A 21,220-nucleotide genomic window follows, 5' to 3' on the forward strand; every position below is an offset into this window, starting at 1 on the left:
CTTGCAGTCTTAATTGTATGGCATGAATTAAAATCAATGCACTGCGTGAAATTAAAAATAAAAATCACAGCGTGTGGTAAGTGCCATAAAGAAATTAAAGCTTTCATATATATATAGTACATACAGTAGAGTAGCAAGCTTAGCGTTTAACAATGCCTTATAGACTTGTAATATAAATTAGTACACTTATGACACACAAACAGAAAGGGTAACAAAACTATATAAAAAAAATACACACACAACACACATAGTTAAACCTTTAATTAAACAAAAAAAATAAATAAATAAATAAACAATGCAGAGCGTTAATCATGGGGAATGCAATGAAAGTTTTCTCACAGGTGCCAACAAAGTGGTGGACCTAATACAATTTTTCGAAGGCATGGTGAGCGCCAACAAAATGGACGAGTAAGTGGCAGCCACAAAATTAAATTGCCCAACTAATGTTTGCGCATCAAAGAACACTAGATGGCAAGAAGAAGCAGCCAGTGGAAGTTAAGGATATTAGCGCTGAAGTAACTGACGACAACTTTGTAATCTCGCAGCGCTTGGGCGCTGATCGCATGAGCACAAGTGTATCTGCCAAGAGAAGCAGATCGAGACTGAACAAAGCAGCTGCCAACTTGAATCAGTTTACATTTATGCGGCAGCTTGACCAGACCGATGAGCAACAAGTCCAAGCGCGCATTGAGCGTGAGCGTGTGGCCAACAATTATCGCAGGTATGACTAGTAGGGCGGAAAAAATTGACGGAAAATACTAAGAATATGGAAATCTGGGCTAATGCTAATGTTAATGCTATTTCAGACAGGGCAACTTTGAGTATCGTCGCAGTCACTTTGAGAGTGCCATCGAGCTGTATACGCGAGGCTTGGACTATATACACGATACTCCCGTGCTGTATCTGAATCGAGCCTGTTGCTATATAAAGTAAGTTCAGTTGCAATCTGAAATATATGCTAAGTATAACTTTCTCTCCATAGACTGCGTAACTATAAGCGCGCCCTTATAGACTGTGATTATATACTCAACCACTTGGATCCAAAGTATTTGCGCGCTTGGCTTTATCGGGCTGGTGCCTATCAGCGTTTGGGTGATGATCAAAATTATGAATATAGCGTTTATCAGGCCAAGCGCTTGAACTACAAGGACTTGGAATACATTGAAACATTTTTGGAAAAGGTGCGCAGTCACTTTTAGCTAAAGCTCACAAATTATTTGTACACACTGCGGTATAAATCGAAGTCTTAATGAACTTAGCTTTTCAAACACTTCAAAAGCACTTGTGTCCTTAAGCCATTGTTAAGCGGAAGCAGCGTCTGGGCAACCCTTTGGGCAAAACGCAATCAAGCAAGCAATCATTTAGGATTAGCGCCTTCAATGTCTGCACCAGTCGTTTGCTTTTTTCTCTCTCATTTCCGCCTTAATACGGCTTGCTGTTTTATCGATGGCCAACACCTACAACTTCGTCTTGGTCTTGGTCTTGGTCGTTGAACAACTTTCAGCTGATTAGCCAGCGCACTTTCATTCTCTAATTAACTGCTAGCCACTCGCTCATAAAAGAAGGAGAAAATACTGTCTAGCAATTGATTTTTATGACTGAGGTAAAGCAGCTGAAATGAAAAATTAATTGAAAAGCTTTTTTGCAGCCACTTCCCTTCGCAGCTTAGACTCGGCGTTAGCTGCACTTTAAGAATTGCGAGTCTTTCAGTCAATTTGATTTTTAGTAATTAAATTTGTTATTGCAAACAGCATTTGCCATGTAGCACGGACTGTGCCTAAAGCCTGCCTGGGTCGCATTGCTAATGACACTCGGATTTAGTTGAGAGAAAGATGTTGCAGCAGCAGCACCAGCAACAGCAGCAGCAGTAACAGTAGCAGCTGGCAGTGTCCGGCTATAATCTAAACAGCAGCGTCGTCATTGTCGTTGTTTTAATGTTTGCTCTAACAAATGGTAGATTAGCTATGACATTACAGATGGCGGGTGAGCAGGCGAGGCTGCTTTAGGTCTGAGGGAATTGTCAGCAGCGCAGGCAGCTCAAAGAGCGTGACTTCACCTTCTTATTATTATTACAGAATGGGAGAGTGTATACTCAGTTCATTGCCTGCTGATTGACTTTAAATTGTTTATTTATCATATTGTTTGTCACAGCTGATTCATATCCAGCTGTTCGGCCTCATATTACAAATATAGTCAGCTACTTATATAAGCTGCAAGTATAGCCCAAGGCAGTAGCACAATGCTAGTCCTCCAGTTGCTGCTGCTCTTCTGGTTCGGCCTGGGAGTACAATCAGGCCAATCTGCACTATCAATATATGAGTCAAACTGTCAGCTCCGTCCTTGCTATACACTAAATCTGGCATGCGACAATGATGGAGTAAGTATCATAATTGTTGCAAGTCTGTCACAGTATAAATATCTGCTTAATTTTTAATCCGATGCACAGCAACTAAAGCAATGCTTTAAAGGCGCACGCTTAGTAAATCCTAAAGAGTTTCAGGATGAGATAGACTCAAGCTTCAATACGCTGCGCGACAATGCAGCTGGTGGAAAGGTTTACAAAAATTTACCCATTGCGGCACGCATGGGACGCATGAGCTGGAATACGGAATTGGCGCACTTGGCCAAACTGGATGTGTATCGTTGTCAATTGCAGCCCACACCCTGCATTTCCACACAAACGTCTTATCGCGCGGGTCGCCTAGCTGAGACGTACGCCCATCATTATGACAACACCAGCTCTGGCCTAGGCGTTGCCATTCAGAGCATTATCAGCGGCTGGACACAGCATGTGCGGAGCATAACCCGGTATGCAACGCTTCACGTGCCCGATAACTTGGATGAACAGTAAGCCGCATTTAAGTGTTGAATCATCATTGACATCATTTGTATTTCAGCAACATTTTATCGACATCGCTGCTGCTCCTTGAGGATAATACACAATATGCCTGCGCGGGCTTGCAATATGTTCATGAGTACAATTTCATCTTTCTGTTTAGCTGTCTGTTTAATACGGATAATCAGGAGGACCAACGCATGTACCAATGGGGCATAAGACCAGGCGAAAGGTGTCGTCGACGAGATAAAAGATATACAAATCTATGCGCAGTTGGTGAAAATTATGTTAGACAAAAGAATCATCGCAAAGTTCAAGCTGTAAGGCTCATGCACACTACATAGCATTACAAAATCACAAGAATAAACAAGAGCGCATGAGCTTGAGCTACCCTTTAACTAGGACATCGTTGTCCTCGACATGCGTGTCTGTATGGAAAATGGAAATGTAGTTATTTTTCCGATCGTTTGTGTGTGATTTATTTGAAAATTTTATGAGCGATTTGATGCATACCAAATTTGATAACTCTAGCTTCGTTAGCCTCTGAGTTATTGTTGCTCTTACAGACAGATAGACAAACGGACATGGCTATATCAACTCTGCTTGTCTCGCTGATCAGAAATATAGGGTTTAATGTACTACAAATGTATGTCTTTATTTAACGGATATGGATTATGTTAAGTAATATTAAGTGATATTATATTATATTACATTAAAGTAACTTTAGTGCTTGTTGGCTTTTACACAGAACTCTTCACTTCTTCACACACGATACTGCAACTGCTGTTTCACGTCTGCCCTCTTGGCGCTCTCTTCTACGACTGTACTGACTGAACACTTCTACACTTCCCTTGTCTCCCATCCTACAGAAATAGGTATTATAGGGTCTGGCACGCCTCCCTGTTACATACCTTTGCACAACTTTATGATTTCTTTTTCTATTTTTCATAAAAATGTCAAGTGACCGCAAACATTGTAAGATTTGTAAAGAAAGTAATAATGTACTGGCGGATAGATAAGTGATTCTTTTATAATGAATTGCAATTCTAACACAGCAGACGTAATTAACTATTAAGTTTCTGTGAAATTTTGTTCAATCATTATTTTGCTGAATTTAATATTTTCGGGCTCTGGCTTAAGCCAAGCACGGAACTCTGCTTGAGAAAATATTGTGGTTGGGGTCCCTGGTTTTCATTCTAACAACTGAACTATTGCTATAAATTTTGCGTTTGTCGAAACTATTCAGCCTTTGTGTTTTTCTCTGCCTCTCCTTGGCTCACTCAACCACTTATGCTACTAAATCAACTAAATCCGTGGCTCCGTTTTAAATATTTCATGCGCTGCCGAATCTGCAATGAGACAAGCAAAGAAAATCCGTAAAAAAAAAACCAAAAGAGCGTAAGCAAACCCAAGTGTATAGCTTATAAATTATGTAGAAAGTGTGAAATGCGCCTAATGGTGTGCCCAGGCTAAAGGATGACAAGTCTGGCCAGAGCTAGGCGCACCCCGCACCACGCACCCCGCACCCCGCATGCTGACAGGCATTTGGTGTTGCATGAAATGGCGCATAAAATGACAATTGCCAGCTGATGTCGCCGCCACCTACTTGAATGTGGCACTGGCACTGTGCATATTTCATTGGCACTGTGTATATTTTTAAATCCATATAACATTTCGTTTATTGCTTGCGAGTGAAATATAAAGCAAACTGACAGATTGCTTAACACTACACAAGTCCAAAACAAAAAAAATCAACTACAAAATTTGTTAGCTCGTCAATAACAACAAGTTTGTTTTAGATACTTCAGTTATATATATATATATATATATATATATATATATCTAGTTGCATTTACGTTGTGGGCATGTCCTGCAATTCATGTCCACCCTTTGCTGGCTGCAAGTTTCCACGCTGCTTCGAGCGCTACAGCGGCGACAGCAGCAAAAAGAATCCAGGCAATGTGCAATCTCTGCACAGTTTGGCACACAATGTGATGCCCAAGTTTTACGATGGCGTTGAGTTAAACTATTATCATCGCTTGGCACCCAACAAATACTTGACAGCCTCCTGGCTGCTGAGTCACGTCAAGTCCGCGGGCTTTCGTTTCGGCGGACTCTACACATTGCGGGTCACCGATGATTTCATGGTAAACATTATTCACAGCTCACAGCTGAGCTCTAATCACATGTTTTGTTTATTTAGCTGACGCCAACTGTTTTTGGCGATATACATCCAACCACAATGGCTGCCAATTTGAATATGTTGTACTATCCGTTCAAGCCGCTGCGCTTGGAGGCAGCGCTGCAAAAAGCTGGCGAGGATGCGCCCGTCGAGACACAATATACGGTCGAGTACACTAGACCCAATGATACCTGGACCGCCAACTTCTATAATGTGCGCAATGAGAATGGCCGTTGCACTTTCTCGGTAATGCGTTCCCTAACCCAGCACTGGGCAATTGGTGGCGAACTACTGCTAGAGTGGAATGAGCCCAAGAGTCTAATGACCGATTTGGCCGTTGCCGCGCGGTATGTCTTAAACAATACTGTACTGTCAACCCTCGCTTAATCAATATACCTCTTTTTTCGAACATTTCTCATAACGAATATTTCGCTAATGAACAAAAATGTTGGCAAGCGATCGTTCAAAAATTAAAGTATTCAAATTGTAAGAGGTTTCGAATAACGATTTCCCTTATTACCGAGGGTCGACTAAACTCTCTTTTTAAACATTCTATTATTGCATCATAACATTGCTGGATAACTTGCTCCTCTCTTGCCAGCTACTCGCATCACAATTACTCACTGGCAGCTACTGCCTCGCGTCAAGGTCTTGATGTCAGCTACTGGCAACGCATACACCCACAAATCCAAATGGCCAACATGCTCGCCTGGAATCGCAATACACGCAAGACCATCGCCACCATTTGCTATCAATGGAATTTTCGCAATTGTTCTGTCAATGGCATGTTTGACTCTGATGCTTTGGTGGGCTTTATGTGGACCAAGTGCGTATTCAACTAAAGTCTCTAATAAATATTCCTTTATATATGTACATATATATGAACGCTTTGCAGATATGTTAATCATATACCGTTGCAAGTGGGCTTTAGTGTGGTGATGAGTCTGCCCACAGATCGCTTTGCTTTTGGCATGCGCTTCATTCTGGATCCGAGCGGCTTGAGGCGTGGCGAATAATATTTTATTTGACATGTTTGAATTATATTTTATACCAAATTCAGCAATAATCTAATGCACAGAATTTTAGAAATGCTTACAAGTTCAATTATACAAATTAAAGCAAAGTTGAAAATGCAAATTTATTGTCCGAATTGAAGCCAGCAAATATGTGTCTAATAATAAATAAATCAACTTATTTGCGCAAAAATCTAGTGAGCATTTGCTAATTGCAATTTGCTGTTTGCCTTGAGCGTTGTCTCTTAAATACTTTTGCTTTGCCCGAACGAAAAACTTGCGCCAAAGCACATATAAATAAAATTTATACACACACACACACACACACAACTCTAATAGTACACTATGGCACACACGCTGCACATTAAGTATACGCAACGTCGACACAGACATACATTAAGGAAACGCAACATTATGGACAGAGAGTTGCTCTGCCTGTGGCTCTTATATATATATATATATATATATGTATATATGTATATATGTATATATACATTTTTTGTCAGACAAACAACTGCAGTAAGAGTCTTTGGCCAATGCATTTGATTTATGCGCAGCAAAGTCTAGACATAGTAAATATTTTTTAATGCAAGCCGTACTGAGATTTCGCTTAAGAGCTACAAATATAAATCGTAAAATAAATAAAATTTACACACAATACATTGCTTGAGCTCTGTAGAGTTGTACATAATTTACTGGCATAATGCATCTAATCCGCTTAGCTACGATTATTTCTAGAACACAGCTGGCTTGACCCATATTAAAAAAAAAGCAAGCAAAAACTTTCTTTGACCCATTGCTAGTCTTGGAAGCCGGTTTGATTGTGTGGTATAAACTTTTGCATGTAAAGTTTTCACACACACACACACACACACACACAAGCAGAGCAACAAATATGAAATTTTCAATAAATGTGTAAATCCTTTTCCACTTTGCCTACAATACGCAAAGGCAAAGTTTTTTGTGCGCCAGTGCGCTATTGTTGATGCTCGTCGCCAGGGGGCGCTTGACGCTTATCGCTGCCTTTACAAATCATTAGATTTTCATATCCGATGAATTTTACACCAATTTTTAAAACATTTACCCAACAGCAGCGGCAGCAAAACAAATATTTTTTTACACACACACTCATACGCACACATTTGTTTGCATTTTCGGCATCGGCATGCAATTTGTTTGTTTTTCATATGCCAACTCTCTCCCGCATGCTCTTGCTCTTCCACACTGTAAGGTATACAATTTATATAAATATGACTGGGTGGGTGGGTGTGTGTGTGTGTGTGTGTGTCGTCGATGTTGCTGTTCCCTTATTCATTCGCGTGTCACCATTTTATGTTTATTTAAGCTTCCTTGCAGGCGCAAAGCGGCAAGTAGAAAGTATGGAAAGGCGGGCTGAATGCCCAGTGAATCGAAGGCGACACACACATACACACGAAATAATAAAGAAATTCATAATAAATTATTAACAATGAACAGCGAGAAATGAAGTGTTGAAAGCCTTTCAACAGACTTTCAACACACACACACACACACACACACACACACACACACACACACAGCAAAAATATCAAGCTGGCAAACAAGAAATGGTGCAGAAGAAATTATTTATTTAATAATGAAATCAATATGAGAAAAGCAAATGTTTAAGAGCCCATATAAATCAAGCTTTAAAGCATCGAATCCACTACGATAGCGATACTTATATTTGCTTTTATTACATTTGCAGTTTTTTATTTAAATAAGCTAAATCTAACTAGCACTACACTATGTGCACAGAATTAAATTTTTTGTAGCCTGAAAACATTGCAAAAATTTGCAGCAAGTGCGTGATTGCTTGACACACAAACCAACATTTATGTTTATACAAAAAACAAAAAAAAAAACACAACAAAAAGCAAAACCATAATGCAAACACTCACCCCAGCCCATGCTTATTTATTTGTTGTTGTTGTTGTGGGCTTGGCTTGGGGTACGCCAAGTGGAAAGCATATTTAATTAAAGCTATCCGCATATTAAAAACTTTTGGCCGCTACGGTTGCTGTTGTTGTTGTACTTGCAGTGTTTGTTTTTACTTTGCTTTTTTATTTTAATTTTACACTCGGCTAGAATTTTTTCTTTTCGTACTTTGCGTTTAACAGACTTAAGTTGCCACATTACGTAGGATAAACAAGCGCAGGTCCAAGGCTTTAAAGGTCTACAAAAACAACAAGCCCCAAGGCGTCGCGCGGGTCACTCAAGTTTCCAAATTATGCAAAATTTTAATGAATTTCGCTGTTTTGCTGCCCCAAAAGAATCCACAACCAAGACATCGTCATACCATAGGAAATACTTCGAAATTAAGAGGACTTTTATAAGCAGCTTTAAATATCTAAAAATTGTGCAAATTCATGAAACAGGGAGGAGTCATCTCTGACCCTATAAAATATATATATTTTATCAAAAAAACAATCCTAGTTGATTGAACCAAGTCCAATTCAAGATCTTTGGAAATATACAAGTAAGCGCATTAAAGTTGGTCGCAACCAACTTGCATATACACTTTGACTAGGGCATCGCAGAATCGTCATAGCTCCTATTCGCTATAGCGAATTAATATGACGTTCTGAAATGTGCAAATAGTGTTTTTCGATTTGCGAACTTAAAAAAAATAAAAGAAAAGCGATTTGGTTTGGGTAGGAGCATCTTCATACTAAATTTGGTTTCTCTAGCTCTTGAAGCTGCTGAGAATCTGTTGCTCATACATCCAGACGGACACAGACGGGCATAAAGACATGGCTATATCTAATCAGCCTGACTTGATGCCTATTCCTGAATAAGGCATACCAACCTACCAAACTCTTTTCCATTTTTTATAATTTGTTTAGAGGCCCTAAATTTGGTTTCACGCTAGTTCCAATAGGTGGCGCTGCAATCAAAATGCTTCAAAAAGTTTGAGTTTGTCTTAATGATAATATAAATTATACATATATTTAATGTAATTATCAACAGTGGCAATTTAAAAAAAAAATTGTATATAAATCGGGAGAAATGAAAACAAAATAGATAAAAAAAATTAAAGTAAAACAATAAATTTAACTCTTTTTCTCAAAATAAAACTCAAAAGAAAACGGCTGCTCAATTTTTCCTCAATAATATGGGATATATTAAAAATCAGAAAGCATAAAACATAAATCCTACCATTTAATTTTTTTGTATGTCAAAAGGTTTTTTTTAATAAATAAAATGATATAATAATTATCATCATCATCATTATTTACTTTCTTTAGAAATTTCAATTTTACATAGCTTGAGCCTTATACTGAAAATTTCAACCCAATAAATGGCTACATCAATGTTCAGGCCTTATATTCGCGCTTAATTAGCAGCTTGACTTACTATTAATTATTTTTTGCAGTTGACAAGTCCCACGGAAGTGTCCCAATGCTATATTTAAGACACAAAAAGAACTGCAATTAAAAACTGCGCCTAATAATATGGAATCTTCACGTCAAAATTTGTCTTGAACACAATATAAAAGCCTTAGAAATGCTGTTAGTGGCTAGTTAAACTTTCCCTACAGTTGCAGCAAGAAGTTCTTGGCAATAAAAATGAAGTTCCAATATGTGCGCAAGTCGAACGAGGGCACACTGATGAAATCACGCGATGCCTATCGGTATTTGAGCTACGGCATGAGCACGGTGGGTTGGTTGTCACCGCCCAACAGATGGGGATGCCAGTGGCCGTACAGGCTGTGGTCGTCGATAGTGATGGTCATGGCATTCTATTTGCCGTGTGGCATGTTTATATCGTATGCAAGAGAGTTTCATAATTTCAAGCCCGAGGAGCTGTTCACCTCATTGCAGGCGGCCATCAATGCTCCCGGTGCCTTTTGTCGCGGCATGCTCTCTTTTTTGGGCATGTGGCGACTGCATAAGTTGATGGACACACTCGATAAAATGGATAAGCGGTGCATCAGCCAAGCAGAGCAAATTAAGGTGCACGAGATCGTTGGGCGTTGCAATATGATCTTCTTATTCTATGTGACGTGCTACTTTCTGTACGCAACATGCACCTTTGCTGCTGCTTTATCTAGGGGACAAACGCCGTACGGGCTATACAATCCGCTGGTTGACAGCCAAAAGCATTTATATATGTCAGGATTTATCGAATATATGCTGCTATCTGCGGGACTCTACTACAATCTAATGACGGACGTTTTCACGCTCATCTTTGGCTTTACTGTGCGCCTGCATCTCAGTCTGCTCAGCGATCGGATACAGCAGCTACATATCCCCGACAGCAAAACTGAGGCAGAATACAATGACGCCTTGGTCGACTGCATTAAGGACTATAAACATATAATAAAGTAGATCAAGCAAAAAACAAGACAATCTATTGTAATCTAATTATGACTTGCATTTAGCATCTGCAATCTAATGCGTCCATACATCTCGGCCAACGTCTTTGTGCAGTACTTGATATCCGGCATGGTCTTTGGCATCACCTTAATAAATGTCTTGTTCTTTGGCGATCTCTGGAGCAAGGTGCCATCCGCGTTTTACATGACGGCACTGGTACTGCAACAGTTTCCTTTCAGTTTCTGCTGCAACTTGATTGAGAAAGATTGCGACGCTTTGACTCTTTCAGTGTTCCAGGCCTTTCGATACGAAGCCAACAAAAAATATCATACGGCCCTGAGCTGTTTTTTACAGTTGACACACACGCCGATTACCTTTCACCGCTGCAAGAAATATATCACATTGCATGGCCATCAATATATTCAGAAGATCTTAAGGCATCTTTTCATACTTTAACTTAAATATTGAGGAAGTGGTTAATCAATTTTGATAGGTAGACTCAAGTCTGGCTTTTTCGGTAGTTTGACTTTGTCAAAGAAAATCGAAATTATTAGCCGGATAAGACCTGAAAGCACTAAGGAATTGCTTACGCAATTAAATTAACATAGGTAGTTATTCATTATAATAAGTTTTTATTTTTTAAAAATTAAATTTAAACTAAATAAGCACAATAAGTCCCTAAAGATGCGAGTCAAATGTTAAATATTGATTTGTAGTCATTAATAATTAAGTTATTTTTATTTTAAAGGTTGTATATTCATTTAGCTTCAAATACAAATATATTTATCTGACTACTTTCAATTATTTTAAATAATCTCACAATTAGCTATAATCCTGAATCTTTTTTGATTATTATTTTTCATCGTTATCATAAGTATGTAAAAATATTTCACATATTCATTATGCAAAAAATTATTTTATTATTATTTATTAAATTAAAGTTTAATAGCTATACCCATATCTGTCTATGAAATATCGTATCATATAATATCGAATTATTCTTCACCCTGCAGCTATAGATATTTTGTGACCTTTGCCTACAGAATAGAAGAATAAATTAAAATTTGTACATGGTATTTTTTTTATTTTGTTTTAAGCAGCTTGCTGTGCTCTAGTTTAACGCCACTCATAAAGTGGCTATAAAGCGGCAAAAGTTTTAATTTAATTGCCAGGTCGCATTTTCCACGAACTTTCTTAATTCAATTTGCACGCAACGCAAGTGCGCTTTGACTTGCCAACGCATTAAACGGGGCTAACAGCATTAACATAATCAGCTCACATGTGCGGCGGGGGCTCGGAGAGAAGTAGTCAAGAATGGCAACAAGTGGCTGCTCAAGTAAATGCGCTTAAATGTATTATATGGTAGAGCCAAGACCATCGCTTGACCAACTGCAGTGAACAAGAAAGTTCAACTAATACCTACCTACGTCTAAGTGCTGAGCTAATATGCTGCTAAGCTTTGACTTAACTGTTGATATGTGCTTAGGCACGGGGCTTTTTCAAATGGTTTGCAAAATGTGCTTTGTATTAAAAGGAGGGCTATTGCCGGCTCTGCTCTCTATAGGCGCTGTCTCAATTTATGCCAAGTTTTATTGGCAACAGGAAAGGAAAGCTGTCTATGTTGGCCAAGGAGAGTTTTATGTGCGTTACGCTACGCTTTGTTGCCCAAGTGCTTGGCCCTGGGACGACAAGTCGCTTAAGTAATGTGTAGCACGCCCATTTGTATGGGGCGTGTCTTGATAGACAGAGAGCGGCAAGTTGACTTCACAATTCAATCACAATTGAAAAAGTTTTTATTTGCATACAATTTGGTTTTGATTTCAAGCAGAAATCATTTTTAGAAAATAATTAAACTGTCATGCCGCTGTCAATAACACGCATAGAGAAACAGACGCGAGCGCTGCGTTAACATATATTGGCAAAACTACATTTGCAATGCAATTTTTTGCTATACTATATTTAAATTGAAAATCAAATAGCGTTTGAGCTGTCGCGTCATGTGCGCTCTGTGCAAAGTGCGCAGTTTCTGGGGCGTTTGTTGTGGTCGACCAAATGTATGTAAATAAATATAAATATATATTGCTATTTTAACGTTAGTGTCCATGTGTGTGTGTTTGTGTGGAAAAGAAATTCAATTAAATTTAAATGCACTTTGCTGCAAAATAGAGTCAAACGCTTTGCTTTTGACTTTCTTTTTTTGCACACCTGTGCGTATGCGCAATATATGTAGCTATATGTAACTAAAAGCTAAAAAACTTTAAGTAGTCGCTAACTTTTCAATAGCCCCAATGAAACCAGAGCTAAACCAAATTGAACTAAACTGAACTCAGCTCAGCGCAGCTCAGATATCGCCCCGTCAACTTTTTGAGCACTTTACCACTTGTTTATTTAACGCTCTGGTTCGTTGCTTTTACTCTCAGGGGCAGGCGCACTCTCCTGAGAGTTGCCAGTCACGAATTCTGTTCGCTGCTCTCTCTCTCTCTCTCTCTCTCTCTCTCTCTCTCTCTCTCTCTCCCTACTTCTCTCTTTAGGTCCTGGCACCCCCGACGGGCTTTCATCAGTGTGCGGTTGCAGCTCATAAACGTTTCGCACTACATTAAATTTTATTTAGCGCACTATTCTCTTACCCCCATTGCTTCTCTCTGCCTTGTTCTCCCGCATTCATATTCATTTGTGTTAAACGCAGCGTATCACACACACACACACACACACACACACAGAAAAACACAGCAGAGCATACAAGTGCTCCGACACTGTATCTTTTTACCTTCCATCTCTATCTCTCGGTCTCCGTCGTTGTCGTCCTCGCTGCTGCAGTAAGCCTTGAACTTTTTTAGAGCACTGCAAAGTTTGTTTGGGCTTAGGAACCAAAGCACAAAAACTTTAAAGTTGCATACTTTCGGTTACATTGAGCAGCGACGCATCAAATTTGACTTTGATTACAGTTTATGTTAACTTGAGTGACTTACAGTTGCATCAACTGTCAATTTAGCAACACGTCAAAAAGCCAAGCACTGATAAGCATGCAGTTAAAATGATTTTAAATCATCAAGTAATAATTTCATAATTTAATTTATCGTCTATTTATACACTGTTATTATTATTCAATCTATCTCTTTTAACTCGACTTTTTCAACTGCTAATAATCAACTATTCTTATTATATGTTAATTATCTATTAATATTTAACGCTGACCCAGATTGGACTTTGGGTTTTTCCCAATTTTCCAAGTTCCCACAAATGTTGGCTCTGTCTAGCACTCTCAATAAATATATATAAAAAAAAAAGATTTAATTTATATTTTTATTTTAAATAATTTTTGTAATCATTTTCTTTCACCGTCGACTGTTTATAGTTGACATTAAATAAATAAATAAAACAACTTTACTATGCCATTTAAGATATACAGCATACTCACTGTCATTAGCATACCATATAACTATATTAAATTCAAAATGTTTTATTAAATAAAAATAAATTATAATATATTAGGATCTCAAATTAGGTCTGGTGTTGTATTATATTTTTTAAAAATAGCAAATCATTTTGTCAAAACATATTTAAGTATATTTACACTATATAACAATGATTTTTCGTTAAAGAAAGAAATTCAACATAAAATTCTATTGAATTACAATAGTAAAGTTTGTAAATAATTAACATAAATTAGAGTTGCAATTGGAGCTAATCACTTGTACGTTTTATTTTTGTCTTACTTCAATGTATATTCTTATTTAACGCAAACGTTCTTCAGCTTAAGTATTATAACCTTATAGTTGATATATTTATTGTTACTTAAGTTAATGCCACAACAGTTTCGCTACTTCAAAGCACGCACATCAAATGAGCGTTACGTATACGTATCCCCAAACCTAATACAATAAACGCATGCAACAAAGGCTGCCATTTAAGTCAATTGCCAAAAGCTAACGATAACACAACACACTCACTACTGTGTGTTTATTGCATGTATGTGTGTGTGTGCGTGAATGCTCATGTGACCACTCATTCTATAGATATATAGTCAACAACTCATGCAATTGCGTGCAAATTACCGAATTAGCCAACGCTAACATTCACCTCAACGCTTTTCAGCTGCGTTGTTTTGCTTTCAATTAAAGCTCGCTGCTGGCCGTCCGTCCATCTGTCCGTCCGTTCAGCTGATGCTGATGCTGATGCGGATGATTTCCAGTGTGGTATGTGCCAATAAAAGCAACGAATGACAACAACGTGTCCACAAGCAATGCTATAGAAAATTAACTTCGACAGACCTTGCATAGACAGCGCACGTATTTGATATCAACGGTTTTTATAGTTTAGCTCAGGCTCGGAAGTTCCGCTAAACAATTTCTCAGTTATTTCACCAAAATATAAATGCTGAAATACACAGCTGAGCTTCATTCAGACGAGCTCTCAGCTATTGCATACTTTTCTGGGAATTATCTAAAGCGCCATTTTGCATTTCAGAAGCTATCGAACGGAAACCAGCTTGACACACACGTAACAAATGTTGTTGCTCTCTTCATGTCCCTCCCGACGTAGGTCAGATGTCATTAAAAGCATGACTTTGGTCTTCGATTCAACCAGCTTGGTGAGGTTTTATTTTTCGGCATTAAGTTGTCTTTCAGCTTCCATTTAGCAAAATCAATTTTCATAAATTTTTCAGTTGCGCCAGTTGCATATGACGCCCGCCAACTGCTCTTTTCACCTTTTGTCACGAACTTTCTTTTATTTTTTCCCCGATACAGACGTGTGTATATACATTTGTATTGGTTGCTTGCTTGCTGTTGCTTTTGCTGTTGGTCGCAAAGTTGGAGGCATTGCCAAAGTTTTTGGGCAAACGTGGCGCATTTTTAAATGGTCACGTTCTGCAGTTTAAGCGCCAGCCCAACGTAGGCAGGCGGTCGGGTGGGCAGGCGGTAACGAAATACATCAAAGCGTAAAGCGAACGAGCGACGCGCAAAGTGTAAACAGGCGCGTGAGTTTTATTGCAAAATGGGCGTGGCATTTGCCACAAAGTTGCACGCGGTGTGAAAAAATGAATTTGCAGTTGGCAAAAGCAAACAAAAAAATAAAAACACACACAAAACTTGGCAAAGTTGGTAAACTTTTTAAACGCGCATTACACGCGCTGAGCTTGTTGAAGTCTTAAGGCTTACAGACATAGCTAGAAAGGTGTGAGGAAATAGAACTATGATTCGGAAATGTTCCAATAGAAAACCTACAGAAATTATGTAAATTTTAAACCTGCTTAAACGTTTTGACAACTTTTAGTAACTGCTTGCTACAACTTGGCCAACATGTCACCTGTGCTACGCTTTAGCGTTGCCGGCATAGACACGGACTACGAAAAAGCATAAATAACGAATGGCAGCGTCATTTGGTGCAACCACTTAAATGGCAACAGTAATTAGCATCATGGCCACATGGCAGCTGCTATTAAACAGTCCACACTCACACACACGAACGCTTACACGCAGCAGAATAAACATAAACTGCTCGGTGGGGCCAACACGGCGCATACGCAACGTAACGCGCTGTTGTCGTAAACTCTGCTAAACTGTTTGCCACTTTGTCGCGCAAAATGCTCAACTTTCTCGACGCGCGCGATGAACTCAAACATTGGTCTACGTAGTACCTACCAAGGGCCGAGGACCATCATCAAAAGGCTTAAGCAACAGCCACCAAAAAATATTTTTCGGGCGTTGTCGCAGCACAGCGCAACGCAAACTTTACGAAATAATTTTGCATAAATTTTTGTTGGGCAGGCGACGGCAAAATTTGCTTTTGGCTTTGCGGGTTTTTGGTTAGTTTGAGCAGCCAAAAAGGGGAACAGGGGTGCAAGCTGGCTTGGGTACCTCTAGCTCTGACCTGATGTTGCAGCAACGGTAACGACAGCAGCAGCAGCAGCAGCTACAGCGGCAGCTGCGGCTTATTTACAAGTTGCCATAATATTTTGCGTGTCGAGACGAGCCAAAGTCTAAGTTAGTCGAGTGGAGTCGCAGGGCTCCGCCTGTTGTCGACAGCATTTTCACGCTTGAACAAATCACAAGCTGCTTAGTTTCATAATTAGAAGCGTCACATTTTCGGCAGAGCTGCAGACATAAAACTCGTTCTGCATTACAACCAGCAGCACCAGCACCAGCAGCAGCAGCAGTAAGAGCAACAGCAGGAGCAACAACAGTTCCTGAACTCAATGTTGGGAGCCTGTGTGTCCTCTCTGTACAATGCATTAAGTTGACGCTGGTTAGCGAAATATGCAGAGAGGTGGTCTAAATATTTTAAGCACTCGTCAAGAGGAGTACTCTGGGAAAAAAATGTATTTGAAATTATTTTATCACACAGAAGGGTTTATCGTATAGTTTTATTTATCTCTCTTTCTTTTCTGTTTTAAAATCTGTCTTTTAACAATAAATACAGTTTTTGATAGGTAATCTTTTCAATCTGTATTTTAACAATAAACACATTTATTGATAAATATTAAGATATCAGTTATCCAGTGAGCGCTCTGTGCTTATCTATCAGCAAGATCGGGGATATGGAGTCTTTTGAGTCTTCTTACTGCTCGACTGTTAATAATTAAATTATTTTAAAAGGTCTGTTAATGTTTTTTTTTTAACAAATTCTCTACTCTTATACTTGGCATATTTAAATCTTACTGAATTATTACATTTAAGACAGAATAAAGCGTTGACAATTAGTAACAAATTTTTGAATTGGCATCGCTGGATTGCCCCTAAGGTGGATAACATAGGTCTAAAATAAGGGCATGAATAAAAAAAACTACAAAATATAAGAATACTAGTGCCTTCATTTGTTATCTATAAGTGTAAGCTTTTCTGTTTTGTGCCTTGCGGAATAAAAATATGTATTCCATAAATTTTGGTTAAATTTAATTATGTCGACCCCCTTTTGTCTTCGTCACTGATCTGCAATTTGATGTCATGAACATAGCAGCCGCAATAGCAAAAGCTATAACTATAACAACAACAACAGTACTACACTGTCAGTTGCGGCAGAAGTTTAGCGTTTGCCCTTACAAAACTGGCTTGTCATTATTTTAATAAAGTTATTTACCTGAAAGTATGAAACAACATTTGTTTGCTAGCCAAAGTAAAGCATGAAATTAGGCACAATTGTAACAGAGTTGCCAACTTGCCATAAACACACACACACACATACTCAGGCATTCAACCAAAACAAACACACAGACAGGCAGACAGGCAGTGTGACAAAAGACAAACTTGGTCCTTAGCAAGTCCAGGAATATAAGAAAAAAAAGAATAATAATAATAATAATAAGAAGAAGAAGAAGAAGGAGCAGTAACAAAACTTACAGTCTCAATGTAAGCCCGAGCCAACTGAGCAACTTTTACTTATTTATGTTGATTTTCTAGGCAGTCTTGGACTTTTGCTCGGAAATGGCAAACATAAATTAAAAGACTTTTTTGACAACCCTTGAAATTATGATACTTATTATTTAAGCAAAAATTGTATGGCACGGCATGGCAAGAAAGTTTTTATCCCATTGCAATGCTCAGCTTGCAGGTTGAATGCCATTGAAAGATTCTACAATGCATAAATTTTGTCAGCAAAGCTCTCCACAGTCATTGCTCCACATTCACTTGGCTTTCCTTTTGTATATGTGTCAGAGCTATCGAAGGCAAATGCTCCGTGCCCACAAGGCGTCCACAATTTGCATGTCAAGCACCTAATCACAAACGGATAATGTCGCAGTGGAGAAAATGCCAGCGGCGCTGACAGCAAACTGCAGTTTGGCCAGAGCTTTTGTGCCAAAAATCTTGGCCAACACTTGGCAAATCTTAAAGCTAAATTAGCTCTTGGCTTTAAGGCTTAACTTTGGCAAGGCAAACGAAATCCTTTTCAGCTGTCAGCACGCCACTTGCCAAACAAGCGAGCAGCGCCCAGGCTCCTCCTAAGCCGCCCAGCCCCATCCCAGCCCCAAACACAGCGCACAGCGCTCAGCTGCAGTGAAGTAAAAGTGGTTGCCAGGGCGTGTGAATAGCAAGCTGCCTGCCAGCCTCCAGCAGCTATTTCTCAAGCATCTAAGTCAGCATAATGCGTTAACAAACACTTGCCATATGTGTGTGTGTGTGTGTGTGTGTGTAATGCTATGAACTGTGCTAAATTTGTCATAAAGAGTCAGTTTAAAATAACTAACTCGAATGGGTATTAACGGATTAGCACCGTGTATAATGTAAGCTATTTTTCAATGAAGCTCTGGAAACTGTTGCCAACAATTGAATTTGCTTACTTTGTCAGCTTAAAATTTTTATTAAAAATAATAAATTTGATTTTACTGGCAGAAATACACGCTGGGTAAATATCATCCACGGATGCCATTAAAGATAAAAACTCAGAGGAATCTACAAACTACAATCATAACTTATACCTGTTCGAATGATGTCCATAATATAAAAGAGTTTTTGATTTATTTATTTTATAATGTTGTTGAGCTAACGACTTGTCGCTAGCTGTAATGTTCAATCGCGATTTAAACGCCCGAATATATCTTATTAGAAAACACGAGGGCTTATTTAAGTAGAGAATTTATAGCTCGCCTCATAATTTCTTACGATAAGGCGATAGAAGATTAGTGATAGCGAGAAGAGCTCACAAAGAGAGCGCGAGCTTATATTAGTGCAGTGCCAAATGCATGCACAAAGAATAGAGCGCGTATGTACAATCGCAAGAGGAGGGCGCGTGAAGCCAAAGTGCGATCTTACACTAGATTAGCTGTCTGTAGCTGTGAAACAAATTTATTGGCCTTGCATGACCAAACAAATGTATTTACTTTTCTATTTTTTAATTATTTCAAATTGCAAAACACAATGAAATGTGTTGGACAGTTTGATTTTCCACAAAAAGCGAACGGTCAAACTTAAAAAAACGTTTATTTACTAAAAAATAATTACTCATATTTGCATAACATTCGTTATGTTATAATCTATGTTGCGTACAAATTTCATTATCCAATCTTTAAAACACAAAGCATGAGAAGAGTGTGAGCTTGTGAGCCCGCTTACCTGAAAGAGAGGCGACACCTGAAAAGGAAAATAAAAATTCAATTTTATTTTTAGATAAGTAACTCTCTTACTATATGAGTGATGTAGTTATGAAATATTGACATACTTCAAAGTGTACGATTTTGATTTCAGTTTTTTATACACTTTGTCATTTTAATAAAACATGCAAAAGGGTATAATGAAGTTGTGCAAATGTACCTAACAGACTTTCCCCATAAATTATGTTTATTCTTGATCAGCAAGACAAACTAGTCGATATACCCAAGTTCGTCCATCCATCCTGTCTGGATGTATGAGAAACTGATTCTCAGCAACTATAAAAGCTAGAGCAATAAAATTTTGTATATAGCTCCTAAAGCGAAATCGCTTTTTTTTTAAATTTTATTTTGTCCCCATCCACCCCAAATCAAATTAAAAGTTTTAAGATCACAATATTAAACGGAAAAATCTGAAATAACTTACAAAAATGCTCTGTCGTATATGCTACGACGCGTTTGCTGTTATATATTTGTGAGTGTGTGTGTGTGTATGTGTGTATGTTTTTATGAGTTCGTGAGTATGTTTGCTGCGATTCCCTAGTCAAAGTGTATATGAAAACTGGTTGCGCCCAACTTTAATGCGATCACTTGTTAATTTTTGCCGTATAGGAGCGACCACTGTGCATTGCTTTATTTTCTTAGAGACTTTCATTGTTTACAGTTACAATGATAAATATAATAAGAGATCCTTTCATGTTTTATGAGAGAGATCAATAGAGAGGACATAAACGCACACAGTCGCTCTTACTCTTTCTCTTTCATAGCTGCTCATTAATTTTACCGTAGTAGAAATTGTTCAGAGTAAAATTATTTTCCAGCGTCCTTGATTTCAAATACTGTAATTCAGGGCAACAAGAGCAAAACTTCTAATTGTCATTACGTAATTATGTCAGATTATTTTTTAATTTAATTATTCGAAAATATTATGCATTTACTTATGCATGTGCTTTGCCGTGTGTGTGTCTGTGTGTGTGTGTGTGTTAGCCGCAAGACGTACACAATTATTTTGCTAGCAATTTAAATCAGCATTTGCAGTGCCAGCCAAGGAAGCAAACATACAAACTTGGAAGCAGCCGCAGACCCAAAGTCTTTGGTCTTGGGATAAAGTTTCGATTCAGTTTGCATTGAAGTTTGCAGCGGTCTGCTAACAGCTGGGTCCACACTACACACACAGACACAGATACACACATACATACATATGTACATAATGTGTGCGAAGCATAAGCAGACTAAGATGCTGAGGCATTAGAAATCTATAAAGTTTACTTTGTGCTGTTCTTGCCGCGTGGCCAGGCTGCAACGAAACTGACTTTGGAGTTATCTGCGCAGCACACTAACTAGGCGTATAGTACGCTGCAGTTGGCGTTGTTAACCCTAGCGTATACTTTGGCCAGGACGCCTGGAGCAGCGCTGCAGACAAAGTTTTGTTGCCGTTGACACTTGGAAAGACACTGGTGCACTGGTGGTTAGCTCGAGGCATTTACTTGTTGCCTAGAGACGATTGTTTGCTGATTAGTTTGGGCCATGTCTATTTCAGTTTGATATAATTGATTGGTGCTAGTGATTTATCAATAAATTAACCAACAATTGTTCAAGTTTAAATTGTGAGAAGCAACTGCTTGGTACGAGCAATTTAATTTTTAATTTGATTAGAATTGTGCCCACAGAAAATCTTACACATGAATGCATAAAAGCACAGCAACAAAAAATATACGTATATGCATTGAGAGCGGCTTAAAATGTTTCTACAGACAAATGCATAAATGA

At 38.5% G+C, this 21,220-nt stretch overlaps 4 protein-coding genes across 4 annotated transcripts; all 4 read left to right on the forward strand.

Moving 5' to 3' along the window:
• The first annotated feature begins 236 nt into the window (after positions 1-236).
• LOC108602539 (tetratricopeptide repeat protein 12) lies at positions 237-1,278 on the forward strand. Its single transcript, XM_017990672.2, has 4 exons — positions 237-408; positions 461-721; positions 807-929; positions 983-1,278. The coding sequence occupies exons 1-4, from the start codon at positions 296-298 to the stop codon at positions 1,197-1,199; spliced, it is 714 nt and encodes a 237-aa protein (XP_017846161.1). The 5' UTR covers positions 237-295; the 3' UTR covers positions 1,200-1,278.
• A 961-nt stretch (positions 1,279-2,239) lies between these two features.
• LOC108602503 (allergen Tab y 5.0101) lies at positions 2,240-3,534 on the forward strand. The gene is made up of 3 exons (XM_017990631.2): positions 2,240-2,377; positions 2,447-2,847; positions 2,898-3,534. The coding sequence occupies exons 1-3, from the start codon at positions 2,240-2,242 to the stop codon at positions 3,178-3,180; spliced, it is 822 nt and encodes a 273-aa protein (XP_017846120.1). The 3' UTR covers positions 3,181-3,534.
• Positions 3,535-4,667: 1,133 nt separating this feature from the next.
• On the forward strand, positions 4,668-6,157 carry LOC108602416 (mitochondrial import receptor subunit TOM40 homolog 2). Its single transcript, XM_017990531.2, has 4 exons — positions 4,668-4,983; positions 5,040-5,365; positions 5,620-5,844; positions 5,914-6,157. The coding sequence occupies exons 1-4, from the start codon at positions 4,702-4,704 to the stop codon at positions 6,032-6,034; spliced, it is 954 nt and encodes a 317-aa protein (XP_017846020.1). The 5' UTR covers positions 4,668-4,701; the 3' UTR covers positions 6,035-6,157.
• A 3,461-nt stretch (positions 6,158-9,618) lies between these two features.
• On the forward strand, positions 9,619-11,387 carry LOC108601498 (odorant receptor 59b-like). The gene is made up of 3 exons (XM_033294235.1): positions 9,619-10,376; positions 10,434-10,584; positions 11,382-11,387. Exons 1-3 carry the CDS (start codon positions 9,619-9,621, stop codon positions 11,385-11,387), a joined length of 915 nt encoding a protein of 304 aa, XP_033150126.1.
• The last annotated feature ends 9,833 nt before the right edge of the window (positions 11,388-21,220 follow it).

The sequence above is a fragment of the Drosophila busckii genome, chromosome 3R, assembly GCF_011750605.1.
Source record: "Drosophila busckii strain San Diego stock center, stock number 13000-0081.31 chromosome 3R, ASM1175060v1, whole genome shotgun sequence".
NCBI classification, from domain to species: domain Eukaryota; kingdom Metazoa; phylum Arthropoda; class Insecta; order Diptera; family Drosophilidae; genus Drosophila; species Drosophila busckii.